Raw genomic sequence first — 21,339 nt, 5'->3', positions numbered from 1 at the left:
CAATGAGGACATGCAATCACCATTAAAGCCCAGAAGGGGTCAGTGCATTTCACAGCCATAGTGGTTGCTGGAGTCAGGTATAAAAATGCAGATGAACAGCCTACAACCTGTTGTAGAATACTTCTCAGAAATTTGCTGGTTTAGCGACTGCCAACTTTGTGTGAACACCATTGCAAACAAGTTTTATGCTGTTGCAGCTGTATCCAAGGATTGTGATGCTCATATAGACACAACCTTACATCCCTGCTCCTTTTGGATTTTATGCATTCATCATCAGTTTTGGATGCCTGTACTACAGTGTTTGAGGCTGTTTGATCTAACTAGACTATTGCTTCTCTAGTCTACTACATCTCCATTTTATATTAATCTAAAAGTGACTCACCATCACTCTTCGTAAGTCCTGTAAATTCTTTATTAACATCATAACATACATTATACTGATGAAGGTTCTCTATCACAATGCTTTCATTCTTCTCTTCAAATCCTGATCACATGGCGCTGGTGTCACCATTGTTAACAATTCATTTCCTATCATAAAATACCAAATATAGGTCAGATTTTTTAATCAAGTATTCTTAAATGCCTCCTGCGAATTCAAGGTTAGCAGAAGCATCCCCTATGATTTTTCCCGCTCAATGCCGCATCCAAATTACCTCTCCTCAGCTGCTAACTTCAGGCTGCTGTTAGCAATCTGCTCTTCAAATGAGCAAGCATAAAATGTTAAAGAGGGCAGCAACTCAATTTCAAGGTGGCCTCAATCTGCTGCTAGTGCAGTGCCAAGTTTTGATTTGAAAATTGTCCCTGTTGTTTCCAATCCCAGCCTATAGAGGGAGTCATACCATCAGCCTTCTTTTAATAATTGAATAAGTAAATGCTAGAAGTTGACTTTTATTACTTTAAGTGTTTCTTTCTGAGCAATTTTCAAAAATTGTTTGCTGTTTAGAAAATGGATTGTGTAACTATTCCCAACATCGTGACAGAGTTTGGATTTTATAATTTCATCGGGATGTGAAGAGAAGAATGGAAGTATTGTGATGGAGCACTTTAATGAGTACAATGTATATAATAATACTTATAATATGCCTATATTATATTTACATTTTATGATCATTTCAATGACAAATATGGTAAACCAGCTCCCAATAGGGGGACAATATTGACTTTGCCTGATGATGTAAAATGAGCAAATCAGGGCAGCCATCCAATTAAAATTCTCTTCTGATTATGGTTTTCACTGAAAATCAGAAGAAATATGTAATATTTAGCTCATTTAATATTAGACATTTTTCACCAAGACCCAAGATCAAAGTTATTCCCAATATATCACTAAGACTCCAGACTAATCCCTGTAATGTTGTAATTTGCACTCAAATGATTAGACAACTAGTAAACACCACATTTCCAATTATAGTTTTGCTTGTTGCTAGAAATAGTTAAACATCTGTCATGATTTTAGATTCTGTTCCTAGCAGGTATAGAAACAATTAAATATGCCACACAATGTAGAAAATCTCTTGGCAAAGACAACCATCTACGGCAAGGCATTTTGGTCAATGAGTGTTCCTGCAGCTGTGTCCTGCAATTCAAAATCTACTTACTTCACTACCAACTAATTGCAGCGGCTACCTGTACAATCTGCAAGATGCAGTGCACCAACTTGCCAAGGTTTCTTCAAAACCACCTCCTAACCTCTAGTCTCTGGGAAGGCAAAAGCATCAACATTTTTAAAGACTTTTGTTCTCTGGTCATTTGATACTGTTCTTTTATCATCTGTCTGGAGCACCCCCTGAAATGCAGCGATTCAAGAGATGTCAGCCACCATCACCTTCTCAGGGCAACAAAGGATGAGCAATAAGTCTGACTCTTGTTATCGTCGCCCAGATCCAGGAGCAGCTAAATAAGCCACTCTGTATAGTTTGTGTTGATGCACATTTAAAGTGGCACTAGACCAAATAAACAATAACATTATTTGAAATAAAATAATGTTAAATAATAACCTAACAACTTGAAACATTATCAGATGATTTCATTCCCTGCCCTCAGGAATCTCTCTGTAAAACTGAAATAATACAAGATCCTGTTTCAACGAAAAGCAGGAATCATTTCTCACGCTGGGGGATTATCATCAAGGTAAAAGAGCTGAATGCGTGGGCGACACTGAGCACTTTCAACTTTCACTGAGAAGCTTCTTGTTACCTGGTGCCTGTTTCTTGTTATGAGGAGGAAGTCCAAGTTCTTTTGTAACATGGTGATCTAGGATTCTTATCCGGGTTATTGTTGATGTTAGGAAGTGAAAATCTCTAGTTTACTCTCACATAACCATAGCTACCCCCTTTATTTCAAGAAGATAATCGGAACCAAAAAGGAACAGTATCCAATTTACTCTCCCTGACCTGGCCAATTCTTTGCTTAACATTTTAGATGAACTCTTGAAAAGTGAAACTTTAAGTAATAGATTGTCACACTACAACCAACATTACAGCTATAGGGCTTTCCTCATTGAGAGAAAAATTCTCACAGAAGGCATACTGGATACTTTTGCCGTTATTAGCCAAGCATAGAGTTTAAAAGCAAGGAGGTTACGCTGGAACTGTAAGATGTTGGTTAGGCCATAATTAGAGTATTCTGTGCAGTTCTGGAATCTACACTGTAGGAGGGATGAGACTGCACTAGAGAGTGTAGAGGAGATTTACCAGGATAATGTCTTGGCTGGAGAGATTCAATTATGAAGAGAGATTGAATAGATTGGGGTTGTTTTCCTTGGAACAAAGCAGACTGAGAGGGAACATGATTGAGATGTGTAAAATTATGACGGGAATAGACAGAGTAAATAGGAAGAAAGGATTCCTCTTGGGGGAGGGACCAATAATTGGGTCCTTCAGTAAGCATAGTGATCAGTACGGAGGCCAGACGCACCATCATTATTGTCCTGTATAATTGAAGCATAGCCTCCCTACCCTTGCATTCAATTCCCTCACAAGGAACCATAGCTTTCTATTAGCTTTCTGATTACTTGTGTTACCTTCATACTTCTGTGATTCATGCACTAGGACACCCAGGGCTCTCTACATTTCAGAGCTCTGCAACTTCTCACTATTTAGAAAATTACTTTTTTTCAGTCTTTGGGCCAAAATGGGCAATTTCACACATTTCCACATGGTATTCCCTCTATCAGATCTGTGTCAACTAATTCAACCTATCTTTATCCCTTTGTAGCCTCCTTGTGTCCTCTTCACGTCTTATTTTCTGACCTTCCTTTGCGTCATCAATAAATTTAACTCCCAAACCTCCAATTCCTTCATCCAAATCATTATCTAAATTTTAACGAGCTGCAGCACAGATCACAGTGGCACACCACTCATGACATCCTGCCAGCCTGAAAAAGACTCATTTACTCCTACTCTCTGCTTCTTGTTAGCAGGCCGATCTTTTATCCATGTCAATATGTTATCCCCCAATACCCCAAACTTTATTTTCTGCAATAAACTTTGATATACCTTATCGAATAATAAGACAACCTACCCGGACCATTGATTATTCCTGTCCATATTTTTACTGACAACTTTCAGTCTTACATTTTAACTAGAGACCAAAGTATTCATTATTACCTTATGAATAGCATTATTTGCATCATTTCATCAGTTGATCTACAGAAAAGATTCTCTCCTATACCTTTATGGATGTGAGCATCACTGGCTAGGCTAGTACTTATTGTCTACCTCACATTGCCCTTAGGAAGATGTTAGTGAGCTGCTTTCTTGAAAGAGTCCAATCCATTGATATGGGTAGCCCGACAGTGCTGTTAGGAACAGAGTTCCAGTATTATCCAGAGACAGTGAAGGATCAGTGATATAGTTTGTGGTCACGATGGTGTGTGGGTTGTAGGAAGACTTAGAGGACCAGAGACAGAGGGAGTGGAGGTGCAGCAGGGTTCAGTAACGAGGGCTCAGAGCTCTAGGGGACTTGTGGCACTCAGGCCAAAGTGGAGCCAAGGCCCCAGGCAGCAACAGTTTTGTCCCTGCCCTACTTACAAAGGTTGAAGAAGAACATGGGACTCAAATACACTGTCAAAAGAGTCTTAGTGAGTTGCTACACTGCATCTTGTAGATAGAATGCACTGCTGCCACTATTTTTATCTGGCTGCTTCAGTTAAGTTTCTGGCCAATGCTAACCCCCAGGATGCTAATGTTATGGGATTTAGTGATGACAATACCTTGAAAATCAAGGTGAACTGGCTAAATTCTGTCTTATTTGAGACAGACATTGTTTGGCACAAATGTTACCTGCCACTACCAATTATTTTCTAACATTATCCTCAGAAAGACTTCTCTTCTTCACCTTTTCTTCTGAAAGTGCCAACCTATCAACCATTTGTTACCATGTTTTTTTAAAGGAACACGCAGGATTACTAAAGAAGTCTCACTAGGGGAGATGCTGACAGCAACTGCAGTCGAAACCATCTTCCTGGGAAATGCAAAGGAGTTGTGGAACTTAATTGATTTGAGCAGAAATATTAAAATATGTTGATTGAAGAAAAGCACGAAACATAACAATTGCAGAAAGGATGAGACAAGAAAATGTATAAAACTGCAATGTTTATGACAATCACTTACATAATAGGGGCTTATTTTGCAACTCATTAAAAGAAACTGAAACTCACCGGGCAGTTTTGAGTCAACATCAGTGATGACATTTCATATGGATGGGCACAGGAGACAGGAAACTAAGAGGCAATCTCATTTCATTATGTTCCATGTACAAGCTTCCACTTGAGTTGAACTAAAATCTAGTGAGCTCACAGCGAACATAGAACATAGAACAATACAGCGCAGAATAGGACCTTCAGCCCTCGATGTCGCGCCGACCTGTGAACTAATCTAAGCCTCTCTCCCTACACTATCTCATCATCATCCATATGCTTAACCAAGGACTGTTTAAATGCCCCTAATGTGGCTGAGTTAACTACGTTGGCAGGCAGGGCGTTCCACGCCCTGACCACTATCTGAATAAAGAACCTGACTCTGACATCTGTCTTAAATCTATCACCCCTCAATTTGTAGCTATGCCCCCTTGTATAAGCTGAAGTCATCATCCTCAGAAAAAGACTCTCACTGCCACCCTCTCTAATCCTCTATCATCTTGTATGTCTCTATTAAATCCCTTCTTAGCCTCCTTCTCTCCAATGAGAACAGACCCAAGTCCCTCAGCCTTTCTTCTTAGGGCCTGCGCTCCAGACCAGGCAACATCCTGGTAAATCTCCTCTGCACCTTTTCCAATGCTTCCACATCCTTCCTGTAATGGGGCGACCAGAACTGCACGCAATATTCCAAATGAGGCCGCACTAGCATTTGTACAGTTGCAGCATGACATCACAGCTCCGGAACTCAATCCCTCTACCAATAAAACCTAACACACCGTAAGCTTTCTTAACAGCACTGTCAACCTGGGCGGCAACTTTCAAGGATCTATGTACATGGACACCAAGATCCCTCTGCACATCCACACTACTAAGAATCTTTCTATTGACCTAGTATTCTGCCTTCCTATTATTCTTCCCAAAGTGGATCACCTCACATTTATCTGTATTGAACTCCATTTGCCATGTTTCAACCCAATTCTGCAGTTTATCCAAATCTCCCTGCAATCTGCAACATTCTTCCACCACTCCACTGACTTTAGTGTCATCTGCAAACTTAAGAACCCAGCCACCTATGCCTGCGTCCAAGTCATTTATAAAAATGACAAACAGCAGTGGTCCCAAAACAGATCCTTGAGGCACACCACTAGTGACCTGACTCCAAGCTGAATATTTTCCATCAACCACCACTCATTGCCTTCTTACAGAAAGCCAGTTTCTAATCCAAACTGCTAAATCTCCCTTAATCCCGTGCCTCTGTATTTTCTCCAATAGCCTATCATGTGGAACCTTATCAAAGGCTTTACCCAAGTCCATGTACACCACGTCAACTGCCCTTCCCTCATCACATGCTTGGTCACCTACTCAAAAAACACAATGAGGTTTGTGAGACACAACCTGCCCTTGACGAATCCATGCTGACTGTCTCCAATCAAAGTGTTGCTTGCTAGATGATTATAAATCCTATCTCTTATAATCCTTTCCAAAACTTTTCCTACAACAGACATAAGGCTCACAGGTCTATAATTACCTGGGTCATCCCTATTGCCCCTCTTGAACAAGGGCACAACATGGGCAAGAGCTTCATTTTGATAAGAAGCATGGTATTGTTGTAGTTTACTTCAATATATTCAAGAAAATGTCAAGTGTTCATTAAACATAAATAGCTCAAGCTAATTTGTAGCTTAATCGTGAGTGATTTATCAAAACAGGATGGCTAATTAAAATCAGCATCAATGAGCTATAATTATTGTTTTGAAATATATTTACCAAAATATGGTGGGAAAGAATCAATTGCCCAAAAATTATAACATAATTTCAATCAAAACGTCAAAAAACAAAGTCTTATAAGAAAATGCAAGCTCCAAGTGCACTTACTTTGAAAACATGATCCTGCCATACTTATTCATTATGCGTTCATTGTCCTTGAGGGAAGAGCAGAGGCCAAACTTGTTGGTTAGAACCTTATTGTTTGGGATCTGGTTTAACATCTGTTTACCTTTTAAAATGACAGAAATCAAAGACCTAAATATTATCCAATTTCAATGATATGACACCAATCCTCTAAACTTGTTAATATATTTGGTTTTTATGTCCACATCTACTTGCCGTAATATTACAGAAATTTCACATAGTATCAACCTAATATACCCACGGCCTTCTGACATACCAGTGTCATTTTTACTTGTAACTCATGTGTCAGGTAATCATAGAATCAACATTATTAAAACATTTACTGTGTAGAGCCTATCTACATCATGTTAATTTTGTCTATCACTTCAATTCTCACTGTTACACTCCAATGCCTTTAAATGAAATGTTCCTCCTGTGTTTAAATCTCTTTAACACCTAGGCTCCCGTCTAGAATTCTATCCACAATGCTTTCTACCTTTGTTTTTCCCTGATCCTTCTTAGATCCAAATCTTTGTCTCCTTTTCATAATTTTAATCATATTCAACTCTTCTATTCGTCCTGTCAAACTGCATAACCTCACATTTTCCCTTATTATATACCATCTTTCAAGTCTTCACTTACTCACTCAAACTGTTTATATCCTTCAGTAGATTCCTTATATCATCCTTACTACTTGCATTCCCACCTATTTTCGTGTCATCCGCAAATGTGGTGATAATACTTTCATCATCCAAGTCTTTAGCATGTTATAAACAATTCCAGCCATAGCACCGGACCCTATGGTACTCCATTAGTCACGGGTTGCCATTCGAAAAATGCCCCCTTTGTTCCAACCCTTTCAAAGAGACATACAGCATAGAAACAAGGCATTTAGCCCACCATACCTATGCTAACCGACAAACCCCAAACTACGCTAATCCTATTTACCCGTACTTTCTGTTGCATATTATGCTCAGGCATTTTAAGTGCGCATCCAGATGTGTCTCAAATATTGTGAGAGGACTTGTCTCCTCCAGCTTTTCTGGGAGCACATTTCACATTTCAACCACCCTCTGGGTTAAAATTATTTTTCACATAGCTTCTCTAAACGATTTGCTCCTCACCTTAAACTTACACCCTCTGTCTTCGATTAGTTATTCAATCCTCTATCATGCTCATATACTACCCGAGACACCATGCTGTCCTACTGTATTAAGTAGCCTTATGTGCAGTTCCTCATTGAAGGTCACTTCGAACACTTTGGTTCCCTGTTATCTAATAAATTTGTCAGGCAAGCTTTCCCCTTCATGGAGTCATGTTGACTCTGTTTGGCCATATTAGCTATTTCTAAATGCTCTGTAAATCCTTTGTAGTGATTTGGAGCACCACTGTTGGACTGGGGTGGACAAAGACAGAAGTCACACGACACCAAGGAATAGTTCAACAGGTTTATTTAAAATCACAAGCTTTCATAGCACTGCTCCTTCGCCAGGTGAAATGGAGGGAATTCTGTGCCTGTGCACTTCACTTCACTGGACGAAGGAGCAACACTACGAACACTTATGATTTCAAATAAATCCTTTGTAATGACATGTTTAATCTTTTCCCAATGACAGATATTAAATTAATTGTCCAATAGCTACCTGATATTGTCTCCCTCCTATTTTGATTAAAAGGGTCACATTATCAATTTCCCATCTCTCTGGAACTTTTCCAGAATCTAATGATTCTCAGAAGATCACAACCACTGCAACACTTATCTCCATAGTCGCTTCCTTTAAAATCCTAGATGCAAACCATCAGGTTCAAGGGATTTATCTGCCCTTAGCCCCATTAGTTTCACTAGTACTTTTTTTTTGTCTAGTGATACTCATTGTGTGTATTTCCTCTAAATAGTTGCCATTGTTCCTCTTTTCAACTGTATTTCCCTCAAAACTCAGTTCCCAGTTCACTCCAGCCAAATCAAACACATACTATTACATTACTGAAGTCCTAAGGCCTTTGTACGGGATGACTTACTTATATTATAATTATGACAGCTATGGATCTGGGCTACCTTGGCACCCCCTTTTACCTTCGTGAAAGCATTGGTGGTCGGACGGTCTGTTAGCATCAGTCCATTTCAATAGGTAGTCTTGTCGGGTATTGTCCAATATTCGATTCCATCCCTTGCTTTCACAGAAGCTGACAATACTGTGTAAAAATGACAAAATGTAGTGTTTCTGTAGCTAACTTTTTAAGTAGGTAAGAGATTAACCAAAAATCCCATTCTCCTTGTACCCCTTCAAATCCCCCTCTCATCCCCAAGCTCTGTTTTTGTACTACATCCATTCAACTGCTAAAAGCTACTAAGTTTCAAGTCATATTATTGATCAAATTTGTCCCACTGCTTGGTTCACCACCTACATAAGACTGAAGATTAAAGTTACTCATGAGCTTTCTGATTTTTGATGCATGTGCATGTGGCTTTGCAAAGCTTTTATCATGATTACATTTTCCATATTTAGTTTAAATGTAATCCTTTTACAGGCCTGCAACTGTCTTTTCCACCAGGTAAGCAACAAGTGAGGTAGAAAGGCAGTTGAAACTTATATAATGACACCTTCCTGATATTTAGGAAGTAGGCCTGAAAAAGTCGAGAACTGATTTCTCTAATTTTCTGGCTGAATTTGCGAGAAGTCTGCTTGGTTAAAAACATTCTTAAGCTCAAATTAACTTGAATGCTTATCGTCTGAAGTGTTCATAGAATCTTAGAATCATACAGTAAGGTAAGAGGCCATTCTGTCAACATTGCTTATACTAGCGCTCTGAAAGAGCTATTCAATTAGTTTCCTACCTTTATTCGTTCCACACAGCCTTGTAAAGATTGTACTTTCCTAATGCCCTTTTGACGGTTACTACTGAATTTACTTGTACCCTCTCAATTTTGACATGGAATATGCTTTCAGAAACTTTAGCCACTGAAATAACTCCATAAACACTGCTATCCCGTCATCAGGTCACCCATTATTTAACGCGGGAAATCCTTAACACTGGTCCAGCTCCCTTAGAGCCAGCTGTCAGAGTGAACAGGATGTCTGACACTCTGGTTTTCGTTGAACCAGATTAACCAATCAATGAACCCATGTTCTATGAGGTACACCTGGCTGACATAGTTACAATCACTACACCTAGCATCGATGTACAGCTTACATTACTGTAATTGCTGGGTTTATCCTCTCCCCCTTTTTAAAACGGTGTCAACATTTGCAATACAACAATCCTCCGGCACCAACTCTGAACCTAAGGAAGATTGTAAGATTGCAGACGGAAACTCCACAATTTCCACCAGTGCATCTGTTACGTTTCCAGACAAGAGCCCCAAGCTTGGTGATAATGCAGTTATGAATCAGTAACTTTTTGTTTAAAGTACATGAACTTCTTTACTAATAGAATAAAGTCACATGATTCTACAGGTTTGAATAACCAATCGTAAACTTTATTATACAAAATAAAAAAAGTAAAATAGCTTATAATATCAATCTTATACTCCGAAATCCAAAATTAGCATGAGGTAAGTGTGAACTATTAAGTAAATGGTGATCAAACCCTGTACCCTGCAGATTAAATGGCAGATATGATCCAGGCCAAAATTATGCATTTGTTAGCAGCCCACTCAGACCTCAGTAATCACTGTGAGTACATCAATCTTGTTAATACTCAGTTTTCCATCTGAAGAATTTCTGCTCTTCACACTCAAGGATTTTACTTCTGAATTCTCTCCAACGCTGCTCTAAAATGGAGTGTCTGAACATCTGTTCACCACTTGCTGGTTTCATCTAGTCTTTTAAGACTTTAACTGATTCACTGGTGAACTTGCAGTCCGTCCTGAGCTCCTCAGAGCTTCTCTCAGCCCTACCTATATGCAGCCAGCACACAGATCACCTAGCTGCCTGGGCACTCTTCCTGGCCTCTCTGCCAGTGATTTCCTCCCAGTGATCTCTGCTCTTCTGTATCACTATCTCCTCTTCTGTATTCTGGGTGATCGTTCTTTATCAGGAATCCTGGATACTAGTCCATTGCCTGTTCTTCCGAGTCCCTTCTTTGCAGGATCTGAACTGGGCCCCATGACTGTTGGTTCTCACGCCAAACCAGAACACTCCTGATGGCCCGAATGGCTGGGTCCTTTTAATATTAAAAGTGAAAAAAAGAGGGGCAATGTTCACTGGAGTTCAGAAGAGTGGAAGGGGATCTCATTGAAAAACATAAAGTTCTGACAGGACAGGACAGAGTGGGTTCGAGGATGATGACTGTTCTGACCAGGACGGATGGGTTGGCAGCTCAAGATACACAGCAGGCCATTTCAAACTGAGATGATGAGAAATTTCTTCATTCAGAGGGTGCTGAATGTGTAGAATTATTTGCCACAAAAAACTGTGGAGGCAATCTCACCAAATATACTTAAGAAAGAATCAGATTTTGAGACAATAAGGATATTAAGGGTATGGGATGAGAGCTGGAACATAGTACTGAAATCGAGGCTCACTCATGGCCATGTTGAATGGTGGAGCACGCTCAATGGGCTGAATGGCATGCTCTTGCCTCTATTTTCTATGGCTTTGCATTTCTCATACTCTTGGCTAGAAATGCTGCTGCACATTGCAGGTACTGTGGATCATAAGCCTCTGTCCTTATCTAAGAACCCATGCAGAGAATCAGGTAAGTTACATTCATTGTAATCATATAGTACTAGGCAAAGGAATCAAAGGTTTTTGGGGTTTGATGCAGAAGCGGAATTCAAAAAACAAATATAATAAGCAGAAATAATCTATAATTTTATTGAATGACAGAGCAGGCTAAAGGGGTCACACGGTCTACTTCTGCTCCTAACGTGTATCTTCATATTTAACACACCCTCAATAACTGAGGGAAGTGTGGGTCCATTAAACTAAGTCAATTAACAACTCTATGTTAAATATCATTGTACTTCTTACGTATGTTTCAGAAGAATGACTTTATATACTGTTTTTATGCACCTACCCCTCCATGTTATTGAGCAACAGTAATGTCTAGTATGAATGGTATGAGAGTTTGAGCAACAGGGAAGGAGAAAATTATTTCAGAGGTTGAAAGTTCTCCTATTCATAACAATTGACAGGAACCAACAATTTCTGGTCGACCAGCTAGTTATACTTTCACATTATACAAGTTAGTACACCATAAAAGTTAATACACTAGTTGCATTTCTACAACCTTTCTGCTAAAATACTCAGCACTCAAGATATTGCTAATGATGAATAATAAAATGATTTCAATTTGTGTACCACTTTTCACAGCATCAGGACAATCCAAGGTTTTCTCCAGCCACTGAACTACTTTTTCTGGTGTAATGTCAGAAATGCGGCAATTAACATGTCCAGAACAAGTTCCTACAAATAACAATGTGTTAATAATCAGAAAATCAGTCTGATGGTGCTGGTTAAAGGATAGATTTTGGCCAAGATTGTAGAGGTAACACCTTTTCTTTTTTTCAAAATAGTGTTAATTTATACCTTCCCCTCAGAGGTCTGATGAGGCCTGCGTTTAAGGTTTCATCTAAAGTGGCTCCCTCCATAGTTCAACACTCCCTCAGTGCACCTGTACTGGCATTCAACATCAGTACCACCAGAGCAACTTGTTCAATTGACCTGGTATTAGATATGACAATAAGGATGAAGGTATTTGTGAATTTCTACAAATATGGGATCTCTAGCTTCAAGGAAGCCACAGTGAAGGTAATGATATTCAATTGCATTCTACATATCAAATTTATACCAAGAATATTTGATAAAAACTGACTCATACTCTAGATCCAATAGTGAACATTACAATAATTCTAGACTCGCTGTTTGAGTTTCAATGAACAAATACAACATGGGTTTCACCATGGCAAAGAGGCTCTCCATTGTGAAAATAGTACACATGCCCAGAAATCAGAAGCCATACCTCTGATATAATCTGAAGGCTTCCATTAGTGGACAAGTGCTTCATGACTGATTTCACAACCATCCATTATCACAGTGAAGTACCTGTCATTTTGCAATTTGATTGACAGTTTTAAGTGGTTAAAGATATTTTGAAGTGGGACAATACATTCCAAAGCTTGCTATTACAAAAGATTATGTACTTGAATCAAATGCTTATTGCTTTAAGATATTATCTAGTTGGAGTAATATAAACGGCAATTGTTATGTGTATTTTTCAATATTATGACATCTGTAATAAACACTGATAGCTTTATTTTCACATCTGCATGAGTCCTGAGGTCTCGCCATATTGAATACTGTGTGAGTGGGCATGGTAAGTGTCAGAGTAAAGGGTGGGGACCGCAGACATGGACTGACAAGAGTTGGCACCAAGGTGTCATGGAGCTAAAAAATGGACCACAGAGAGCTGAGCAGTTGATATGGGATATTAGATAGAATAGGATGGCATAAATGAGTCATGGGGACTATGTATGAGGGTGTGGGATGCGAAGGGTGGAGAGATGTTAACTATTTGATTGCTTCTTTTAAAGTGGGGAGGTGATGGCCTAGTGGTATAATCACTGAACTGTTAATCCAGAGACCCAGATAACGGTCTGGGGAACTAGGTTTGAATCCTGCCACGGCAGATGGTGAAATCTGAATTCAATAAAAATATCTGGAATTAAGGATCTAATGAAGGCCAAGAATCCATTGCTGATTGTTGTAAAAATAAACCTATTAGTTCACTAATGACCTTGAGGGAAGGAAACTGCCATCCTTACCTGGTCTGGCCTATAAGGGCAGCACGGTGGCTCAGTGGTTAGCACTGCAGCCTCACAGCACCAGGGACTCGGGTTCAATTCCACCCTCGGGCGACTGCCTGTGTGGAGTTTGCACATTCTCCCCGTGTCTGCGTGGATTTTCTCCGGGTGCTCCGGTTTCTTCCCACAGTCCAAAGATGTGCATGCTAGGTGGATTGGCCATGCTAAATTGCCCGTAGTGTTCAGGGGTGTGTGGGTTATAGGGGGATGGGTTTGGGTGGGATGCTTCAAGGGGCGGTGTGGACTTGTTGGGCTGAAGGGCCTGTTTCCACACTGGAGGTAATCTAATCTAATCTAATCTAATCTAAATGTGACTACAGACACAGAGCATTGTGGTTGATTCTGAACTGCCCTCTGTGCAATTAGGGATGGACAATAAATGCTGTCTGGCCAGTGATGCCTTCATCCCGTTAATGAATAAAAAAACTTGAAAATTGTACTATCTGCACTACCTGCCTCTTCCTTCAGCAGTTGCCATACTCATTCTGACCTCTTTTGGTCTGACTCCCAATTTTTGAGCCACTTATTCCAGGGTCAAGTTCATGGAGCTGGGAAATGTCTCAACTCTGTGCATCCGTGGCAAAAATTCAGGCTTTAAATATGTTCATATATTTATTCTGTTCCTTTGATGATTAGAATTGTTGCCATACTCAAGCATGTCATCTACAACATGGGGAATATCCAGCCTACCTTGTGAGAAGTGTGCTTCAGGGAGAGAGATGAACTGCTAGAGATATGGACCTTGAACTTGTTATAATATTAATGAAAATTCTGCTCCATATACTAAGCCCGCTTAACCTGCATTGATGTGGAGGTGCCGGTGTTGGGTTGGGATGGATGAGGTCAGAAAGCACACAACATCAGGTTAGAGTCCAACAGGTTTATTTGAAAACACAAGCTTTCAGAGTCTTACTCCTTCTTCAGGTGTTAGCGAGAGAGGAAGAAGGAGTAAGACTCGGAAAGCTCGTATAATTTCTGACCTTAAACTATGTTGGCATATGAGGACAAAACTAGATTCTACTCAAGTTACAGACATACGATCCAGCCTACTATAAAATAAATGCACTATAGAGGTTGGTTTGTTAAAAGAAAGATAAAAAGTTGAAATCAGATGAATTGATATCTATTGAACAACATACTATAGTCAATCTATTCATCAGTCCAGGGTTTGTTGATCAGTGTTTCAAAGTATAATAAAACTCTATTTTGATACATACAGTGCAACTCCATTTGTGCCTCCAATGTAATAAAAGGGGCCTTGTTCTTTACTCTCTTCTTGTTTCTTGCCATTAATGGGCTTGTCTCCTGTTTTCTGATTAGCACTGCCAGTTTGCTTTCCACTTTCTGTTGCCTCCGACTGTGTATTGGAAGGCCCTAACGTTTACCAGGAGGCAATTCAGAGAAATAAAGAGTAAAAAGGTAAATTAGGACCACGTTAATAATGAATTTCCACAATTTTTCACTCATTAGTGCCTTTTGCAATATTTGCCCAAATCATCCTTAAGCAATGAACCACATTCTTGTTCACAACGAATGAGCAGGGAGGGCTTGGACAGCCTGCAGGCAGGAACATAAAGCTCTGTCCATTTCAACAATGCAGTGAGTCTCAGAAGGGAATGCTGATTCACTTTATTAAACGTAACTATTCACAAGACATGGTAAGAGTGGACATAACTGTTGAAGCTTATGGACTTTAAATCCTCATGAAGGTCCCATCTTCTTAACCTCACCCCTTATCTCAGGCATGGTGACCATCAGGTTAAACCACCATTGGTCGCCTCTCTCTAATGTGAAAGCAGCCCTATGGTTCTGTGGGATTAAAGTGACTCTCACAGACTTGGGCTCCAGTTCCATATTATCTGACACCACTACTATCTAGTGTATTTTCCATGGTCAGTAGCTAATGGTATAATTAACGCTCTACTGTACAAATGACAGGGCGTCATTTAAATAGCACTTACTGACTCATCTTTGACATCCAAGCAGTGACTGCCTGCTGAGCAGGTGTTAAAAGACACCACAACAACATATATTTACATTGTGTCTTTAATGTAATAAAGCATTCCCAAGACAGTTGGAGACCTTTGGAAATAGTCCTCTGCATTCAGTGGGAAAAGGGCTCCACAGCAGATCAGGGATTGGGAATTCCTGCCAACCTAGGCAACTGCAGATTCCTTGGGGAATACGGCTAGGGAATATTTTCGGCCCAGCTTCCCCTGAACAGAGGTGAGTTCTGAAAAAAAAACTTAATACCAGAAGCAAATGCTTCATTCTGAAACAAACTCCCCACCCAACATTTGAAAGATTAATCTTGGTGCAAATAACTGTTTTCAGTGTCTGAAGTAACTGTTTCTCTTGGTTACTGTCCAATTCTGTCAGTCCAGGAGAAATATGAGCAGGAACAAGCATTCAGTCCTTCTAACATGTTCAGTCATTTAATTAGGTTATTGCTGGCCTGCACCTTACCTCCTTAATTAAAACCCCTTTGTGGGCTTTATCTTTGTATATTGTACTGGTCCTAAAGTTACCACATTTAACGGTCTAGATGAGGGAGTTAAGTGTAATATCTCCATGTTTACAGATGGAAGAGCTGGTTGGAGGATGCAGAGGTGCTTCACTGTGATTTGAACAAATTGAATCAGCAGTTAAATACATGGCAGATTGAATATAATGTGGATGATCGTGAAGTTATCCACTTTTGTGGCCAAAACAGGATGGCAGATTATTATCTGAATGGGAAGGGAGAGGCACAATGAAGCTGGGTGTCCATGCTCAACACTTGCTGAAAGTAAGCAGGCAGGTGCAGCAAGCAGTGAAGAAGGCATATAGTGTGTCAGTACTCAAAGTAAGAGCATTTGGGTACAGGATGAGTTGCTGCAATTGATCAGGGCCTTTCTTTTTGAGATTGTATCTGAAATATTGTGCGCAGTTTTCGTCTTCTTATCAGAGGAAGGATGTTCCGGTTACAGAGGGAGTACAATGAAGCTTTACCAACTGATTCCTGGGGTGACAGTACCGATGCATGGAGAGAGATAGAATTAGTCAGGATTGTATTCATTGGAGTTTAGCAGAATGAGGGCAATCTCATAGAAACCTATAAATTTCTAACAGGAGAGACAGTGTAAACACAGGAATAACGTTCTCAATGATTCAGGAATTCAGAATCAGAGGTCACAGTCTAAGGATACAAGATAGGCCATTTAGGACTGAGATGAGAAGAAATGTCTTCACTTAGAGAGTGGTGATCGAGTGGAATTCTAAAGCCAAAACATCCAGTGTTTACAAGAAGGAGTTGGAGATAGATCTTAGGTTTAAAGGGATCAAAGGATGTGGGAGAAAGTGGGAACAGAGTATTGAGTTAGTTGATCAGCCATGATCCTTTTGAATGGTGGAGCAGGCCCAAACAGCCAAATAGCTTACTCCTGTTCTTATTTTCTACAGACACCCTGATAATAATAATAGCTCATGGAGGAACACTTGGCTTCTCAACTGTCAGATTGTAATTGGGCTGGTTCTAACCTGATTTGACGTGAGCATTCAAATTAGGAGCAGTAACAGGCTTCTCAACCCCGACAACATGCAGTGTCATTTAATAAGATCATGGCTGATCCAACTACATCATATTCTCGCCTACTCATGCTGACCTTTGAAATCTTGCTTATCAAGAAACTACTTACCTCTGCGTTAGCTCAGGGATCGTGCAATCTACTTCCCTCGAACCGTGGAAATTGTAATCCATGGTAAAGTGCTGTGTGTTCCTTACAGGTATTTTGAAAGGGCTCCACTCTGAAGCTACTGTTCCAAATAATATCTTTCTTACCGCCAGCATTTACCAACTAACCACTAGTCATTACACCACCACCGACTCCACAACAAATCATGAGAGTTTGTTTCCTTAAATGATAGAAGTTACCCAAACAAATAAACTTGTTTCCACAGCATTGCCAGAAAAGCTAAATAGTCAGAGCCACAACAAAGCAAACTCAAGGACGCAACATGCCAAAAGTGGGCATCAGCCTAAATTTTGAGGACTAATGAAAGAAACAGGAGCAGCAACATATTAAAATCAATGAGCCTAGCTCAAAGATCACAGCAGCTGTTGTTATAAAATAACAATAGAATCAAGGGGGCCCTACTGAAATCAAAAGCCATGACTGTATAGATTTCAAAATAATAAAATGTGAGGCTGGATGAACACAGCAGGCCAAGCAGCATCTCAGGAGCACAAAAGCTGACGTTTCGGGCCTAGACCCTTCATCAGAGAGGGGGATGGGGAGAGGGAAATGGAATAAATAGGGAGAGAGGGGGAGGCGGACCGAAGATGGAGAGTAAAGAAGATAGGTGCAGAGAGTATAGGTGGGGAGGTACGGAGGGGATAGGTCAGTCCAGGGAAGACGGACAGGTCAAGGAGGTGGGATGAGGTTAGTAGGTAGATGGGGGTGCGGCTTGGGGTGGGAGGAAGGGATGGGTGAGAGGAAGAACCGGTTAGGGAGGCAGAGGCAGGTTGGACTGGTTTTGGGATGCAGTGGGTGGGGGGGAAGAGCTGGGCTGGTTGTGTGGTGCAGTGGGGGGAGGGGACAAACTGGGCTGATTTAGGGATGCAGTTGGGGAAGGGGAGATTTTGAAACTGGTGAAGTCATAATTGATACCATATGGCTGCAGGGTTCCCAGGCGGAATATGAGTTGCTGTTCCTGCAACCTTCGGGTGGCATCATTGTGGCAGTGCAGGAGGCCCATGATGGACATGTCATCTAGAGAATGGGAGGGGGAGTGGAAATGGTTTGAGACTGGGAGGTGCAGTTGTTTGTTGCGAACTGAGCGGAGGTGTTCTGCAAAGCAGTCCCCAAGCCTCCGCTTGGTTTCCCCAATGTAGAGGAAGCCGCACCGGGTACAGTGGATGCAGTATACCACATTGGCAGATGTGCAGGTGAACCTCTGCTTAATGTGGAATGTCATCTTGGGGCCTGGGATAGGGGTGAGGGAGGAGGTGTGGGGGCAAGTGTAGCATTTCCTGCGGTTGCAGGGGAAGGTGCCGGGTGTGGTGGGCTTGGAGGGCAGTGTGGAGCGAACAAGGGAGTCACGGAGAGAGTGGTCTCTCCGGAAAGCAGACAGGGGTGGGGATGGAAAAATGTCTTGGGTGGTGGGGTCGGATTGTAAATGGCGGAAGTGTCGGAGGATGATGCGTTGTATCCGGAGGTTGGTGGGGTGGTGTGTGAGAACGAGGGGGATCCTCTTTGGGCGGTTGTGGCGGGGGCAGGGTGTGAGGGATGTGTTGCGGGAAATGCGGTAGACGCGGTCAAGGGCGTTCTCGATCACTGTGGGGGGAAAGTTGTGGTCCTTAAAGAACTTGGACATCTGGGATGTGCGGGAGTGGAGTGTCTTATCATGGGAGCAGATGCGGCGGAGGCGGAGGAATTGGGAATAGGGGATGGAATTTTTGCAGGAGGGTGGGTGGGAGGAGGTGTATTCTAGGTAGCTGTGGGAGTCGGTGGGCTTGAAATGGACATCAGTTACAAGCTGGTTGCCTGAGATGGAGACTGAGAGGTCCAGGAAGGTGAGGGATGTGCTTGAGATGGCCCAGGTGAACTGAAGGTTGGGGTGGAAGGTGTTGGTGAAGTTGATGAACTGTTTGAGCTCCTCTGGGGAGCAAGAGGCGGCGCCGATACAGTCATCAATGTACCGGAGGAAGAGGTGGGGTTTGGGGCCTGTGTAGGTGCGGAAGAGGGACTGTTCCACGTAACCTACAAAGAGGCAGGCATAGCTGGGGCCCATGCGGGTGCCCATGGCCACCCCCTTAGTCTGTAGGAAGTGGGAGGAGTCAAAAGAGAAGTTGTTGAGTGTGAGGACGAGTTCAGCTAGGCGGATGAGAGTGTCGGTGGAGGGGGACTGGTCGGGCCTGCGGGACAGGAAGAAGCGGAGGGCCTTGAGGCCATCTCCATGCGGAATGCAGGTGTACAGGGACTGGACGTCCATGGTGAATATGAGGTGACCACCACCCAAGACATTTTTCCATCCCCACCCCTGTCTGCTTTCCGGAGAGACCACTTTCTCCGTGACTCCCTTGTTCGCTCCACACTGCCCTCCAAGCCCACCACACCCGGCACCTTCCCCTGCAACCGCAGGAAATGCTACACTTGCCCCCACACCTCCTCCCTCACCACTATCCCAGGCCCCAAGATGATATTCCACATTAAGCAGAGGTTCACCTGCACATCTGCCAATGTGGTATACTGCATCCACTGTACCCGGTGCGGCTTCCTCTACATTGGGGAAACCAAGCGGAGGCTTGGGGACTGCTTTGCAGAACACCTCCGCTCAGTTCGCAACAAACAACTGCACCTCCCAGTCGCAAACCATTTCCACTCCCCCGTCCCATTCTCTAGATGACATGTCCATCATGGGCCTCCTGCACTGCCACAATGATGCCACCCGAAGGTTGCAGGAACAGCAACTCATATTCCGCTTGGGAACCCTGCAGCCATATGGTATCAATGTGGACTTCACCAGTTTCAAAATCTCCCCTTCCCCTACTGCATCCCTAAATCAGCCCAGTTTGTCCCCTCCCCCCACTGCACCACACAACCAGCCCAGCTCTTCCCCCCCACCCACTGCATCCCAAAACCAGTCCAACCTGCCTCTGCCTCCCTAACCGGTTCTTCCTCTCACCCATCCCTTCCTCCCACCCCAAGCCACATCCCCATCTACCTACTAACCTCATCCCACCTCCTTGACCTGTCCGTCTTCCCTGGACTGACCTATCCCCTCCCTACCTCCCCACCTATACTCTCTGCACCTATCTTCTTTACTCTCCATCTTTGGTCCGCCTCCCCCTCTCTCCCTATTTATTCCATTTCCCTCTCCCCATCCCCCTCTCTGATGAAGGGTCTAGGCCCGAAACGTCAGCTTTTGTGCTCCTGAGATGCTGCTTGGCCTGCTGTGTTCATCCAGCCTCACATTTTATTATCTTGGAATTCTCCAGCATCTGCAGTTCCCATTATCTTTCACTGTATAGATTTCAGTGTTTAAACAGTCATTGGAAGTCCCAGATGGAATTCCTAAAAATCCTTTTCAGAGACTTACTATTTCAAGTAATGGGCACCTTCAGCGATTTTATTCCATTGAACAAATGCTGCCAAAATCCATGAAGCTTACACAATTTGAATAAACCGTCAGATCACACTTTTGGAGTCTGCTGACTATTCACAAAACATGCCTGTGGACATCAGCCAGGGTAACAAAATTCCCTTCCTTACCCTAAAGAAGGTTAAGTAAAGAAAAGCAACAGGATATATGTTTGAATGCATGAAATATTCTTATACATTCAATTAGTTTACCTGTTTAAAGAAATGCAAGGTCTAATCATATAGTGCTTTTCATGTATTCAGTGCATTACAAGGCCAATGAAGATCTTTTGAAGTACAGTCAGTATTATACTGTTTTTATCATCAACAGTACATTACTCATTCTAAAACAAAATCCAAAACAAATACTTAACGATGATTCAGACAGAAGATTTTCATTGGATAGCAACAGCTGAGATGGTGAATGTAGGTTGCAGCAGTAGGGAGATCCCCAGTCATTGAGATTTCTTTGCCACTGGAACTGGATCTACCTTTTGTCAAGGACCGGTCTCTGTCAATGTGTGACATTAACATATATCCCACACAAGGCGGCTCCTAGAGGAATTATACCCACCACACTCGCAAAATCAGTGATGGCCAATTATACACATTAGTGAGTGATTACCAACAATTACTGTTTCATATGGAATTTTTTCATGTGTATGGTGAAAACACAGGGTCAAAGAAAGATCAAAAGAAAGTAGCTTAAAATTGCACAAATGATGCATGTATGATTACTTCTCTGGTACATTTTCAAAGACTCCACCTTTTTATAAAAAGTCTAACTTGCAAAGCACTGTTTCAAACTTCAGTGCAGCCCTATACTTGATACATACATAAAGTGTGTCTAAAATAATGTGTGACTAAATTCTTTTAAAAGACTT

General features: G+C 41.8%; 1 protein-coding gene across 1 annotated transcript in view; it reads right to left on the bottom strand.

Annotated features, from left to right (window-relative positions):
• LOC125466529 (protein polyglycylase TTLL10-like) overlaps window positions 1-21,339 on the bottom strand; it is a 104,132-nt gene that overhangs the window by 61,125 nt on the left and 21,668 nt on the right. The window contains exons 3-5 of the mRNA XM_059655595.1: window positions 14,552-14,708; window positions 8,604-8,722; window positions 6,515-6,635 (exon numbers count right to left, since the gene is read on the bottom strand). Of these exons, the coding sequence (XP_059511578.1) occupies window positions 6,515-6,635; window positions 8,604-8,722; window positions 14,552-14,708 (397 nt within the window). The remainder of the gene's footprint in view (window positions 1-6,514; window positions 6,636-8,603; window positions 8,723-14,551; window positions 14,709-21,339) is intronic.

Source organism: Stegostoma tigrinum, chromosome 28, assembly GCF_030684315.1.
Source record: "Stegostoma tigrinum isolate sSteTig4 chromosome 28, sSteTig4.hap1, whole genome shotgun sequence".
Lineage (NCBI taxonomy): Eukaryota > Metazoa > Chordata > Chondrichthyes > Orectolobiformes > Stegostomatidae > Stegostoma > Stegostoma tigrinum.
Note: the sequence above shows the minus strand (reverse complement) of the source record. Positions and strands in the feature narration are given on the sequence as shown.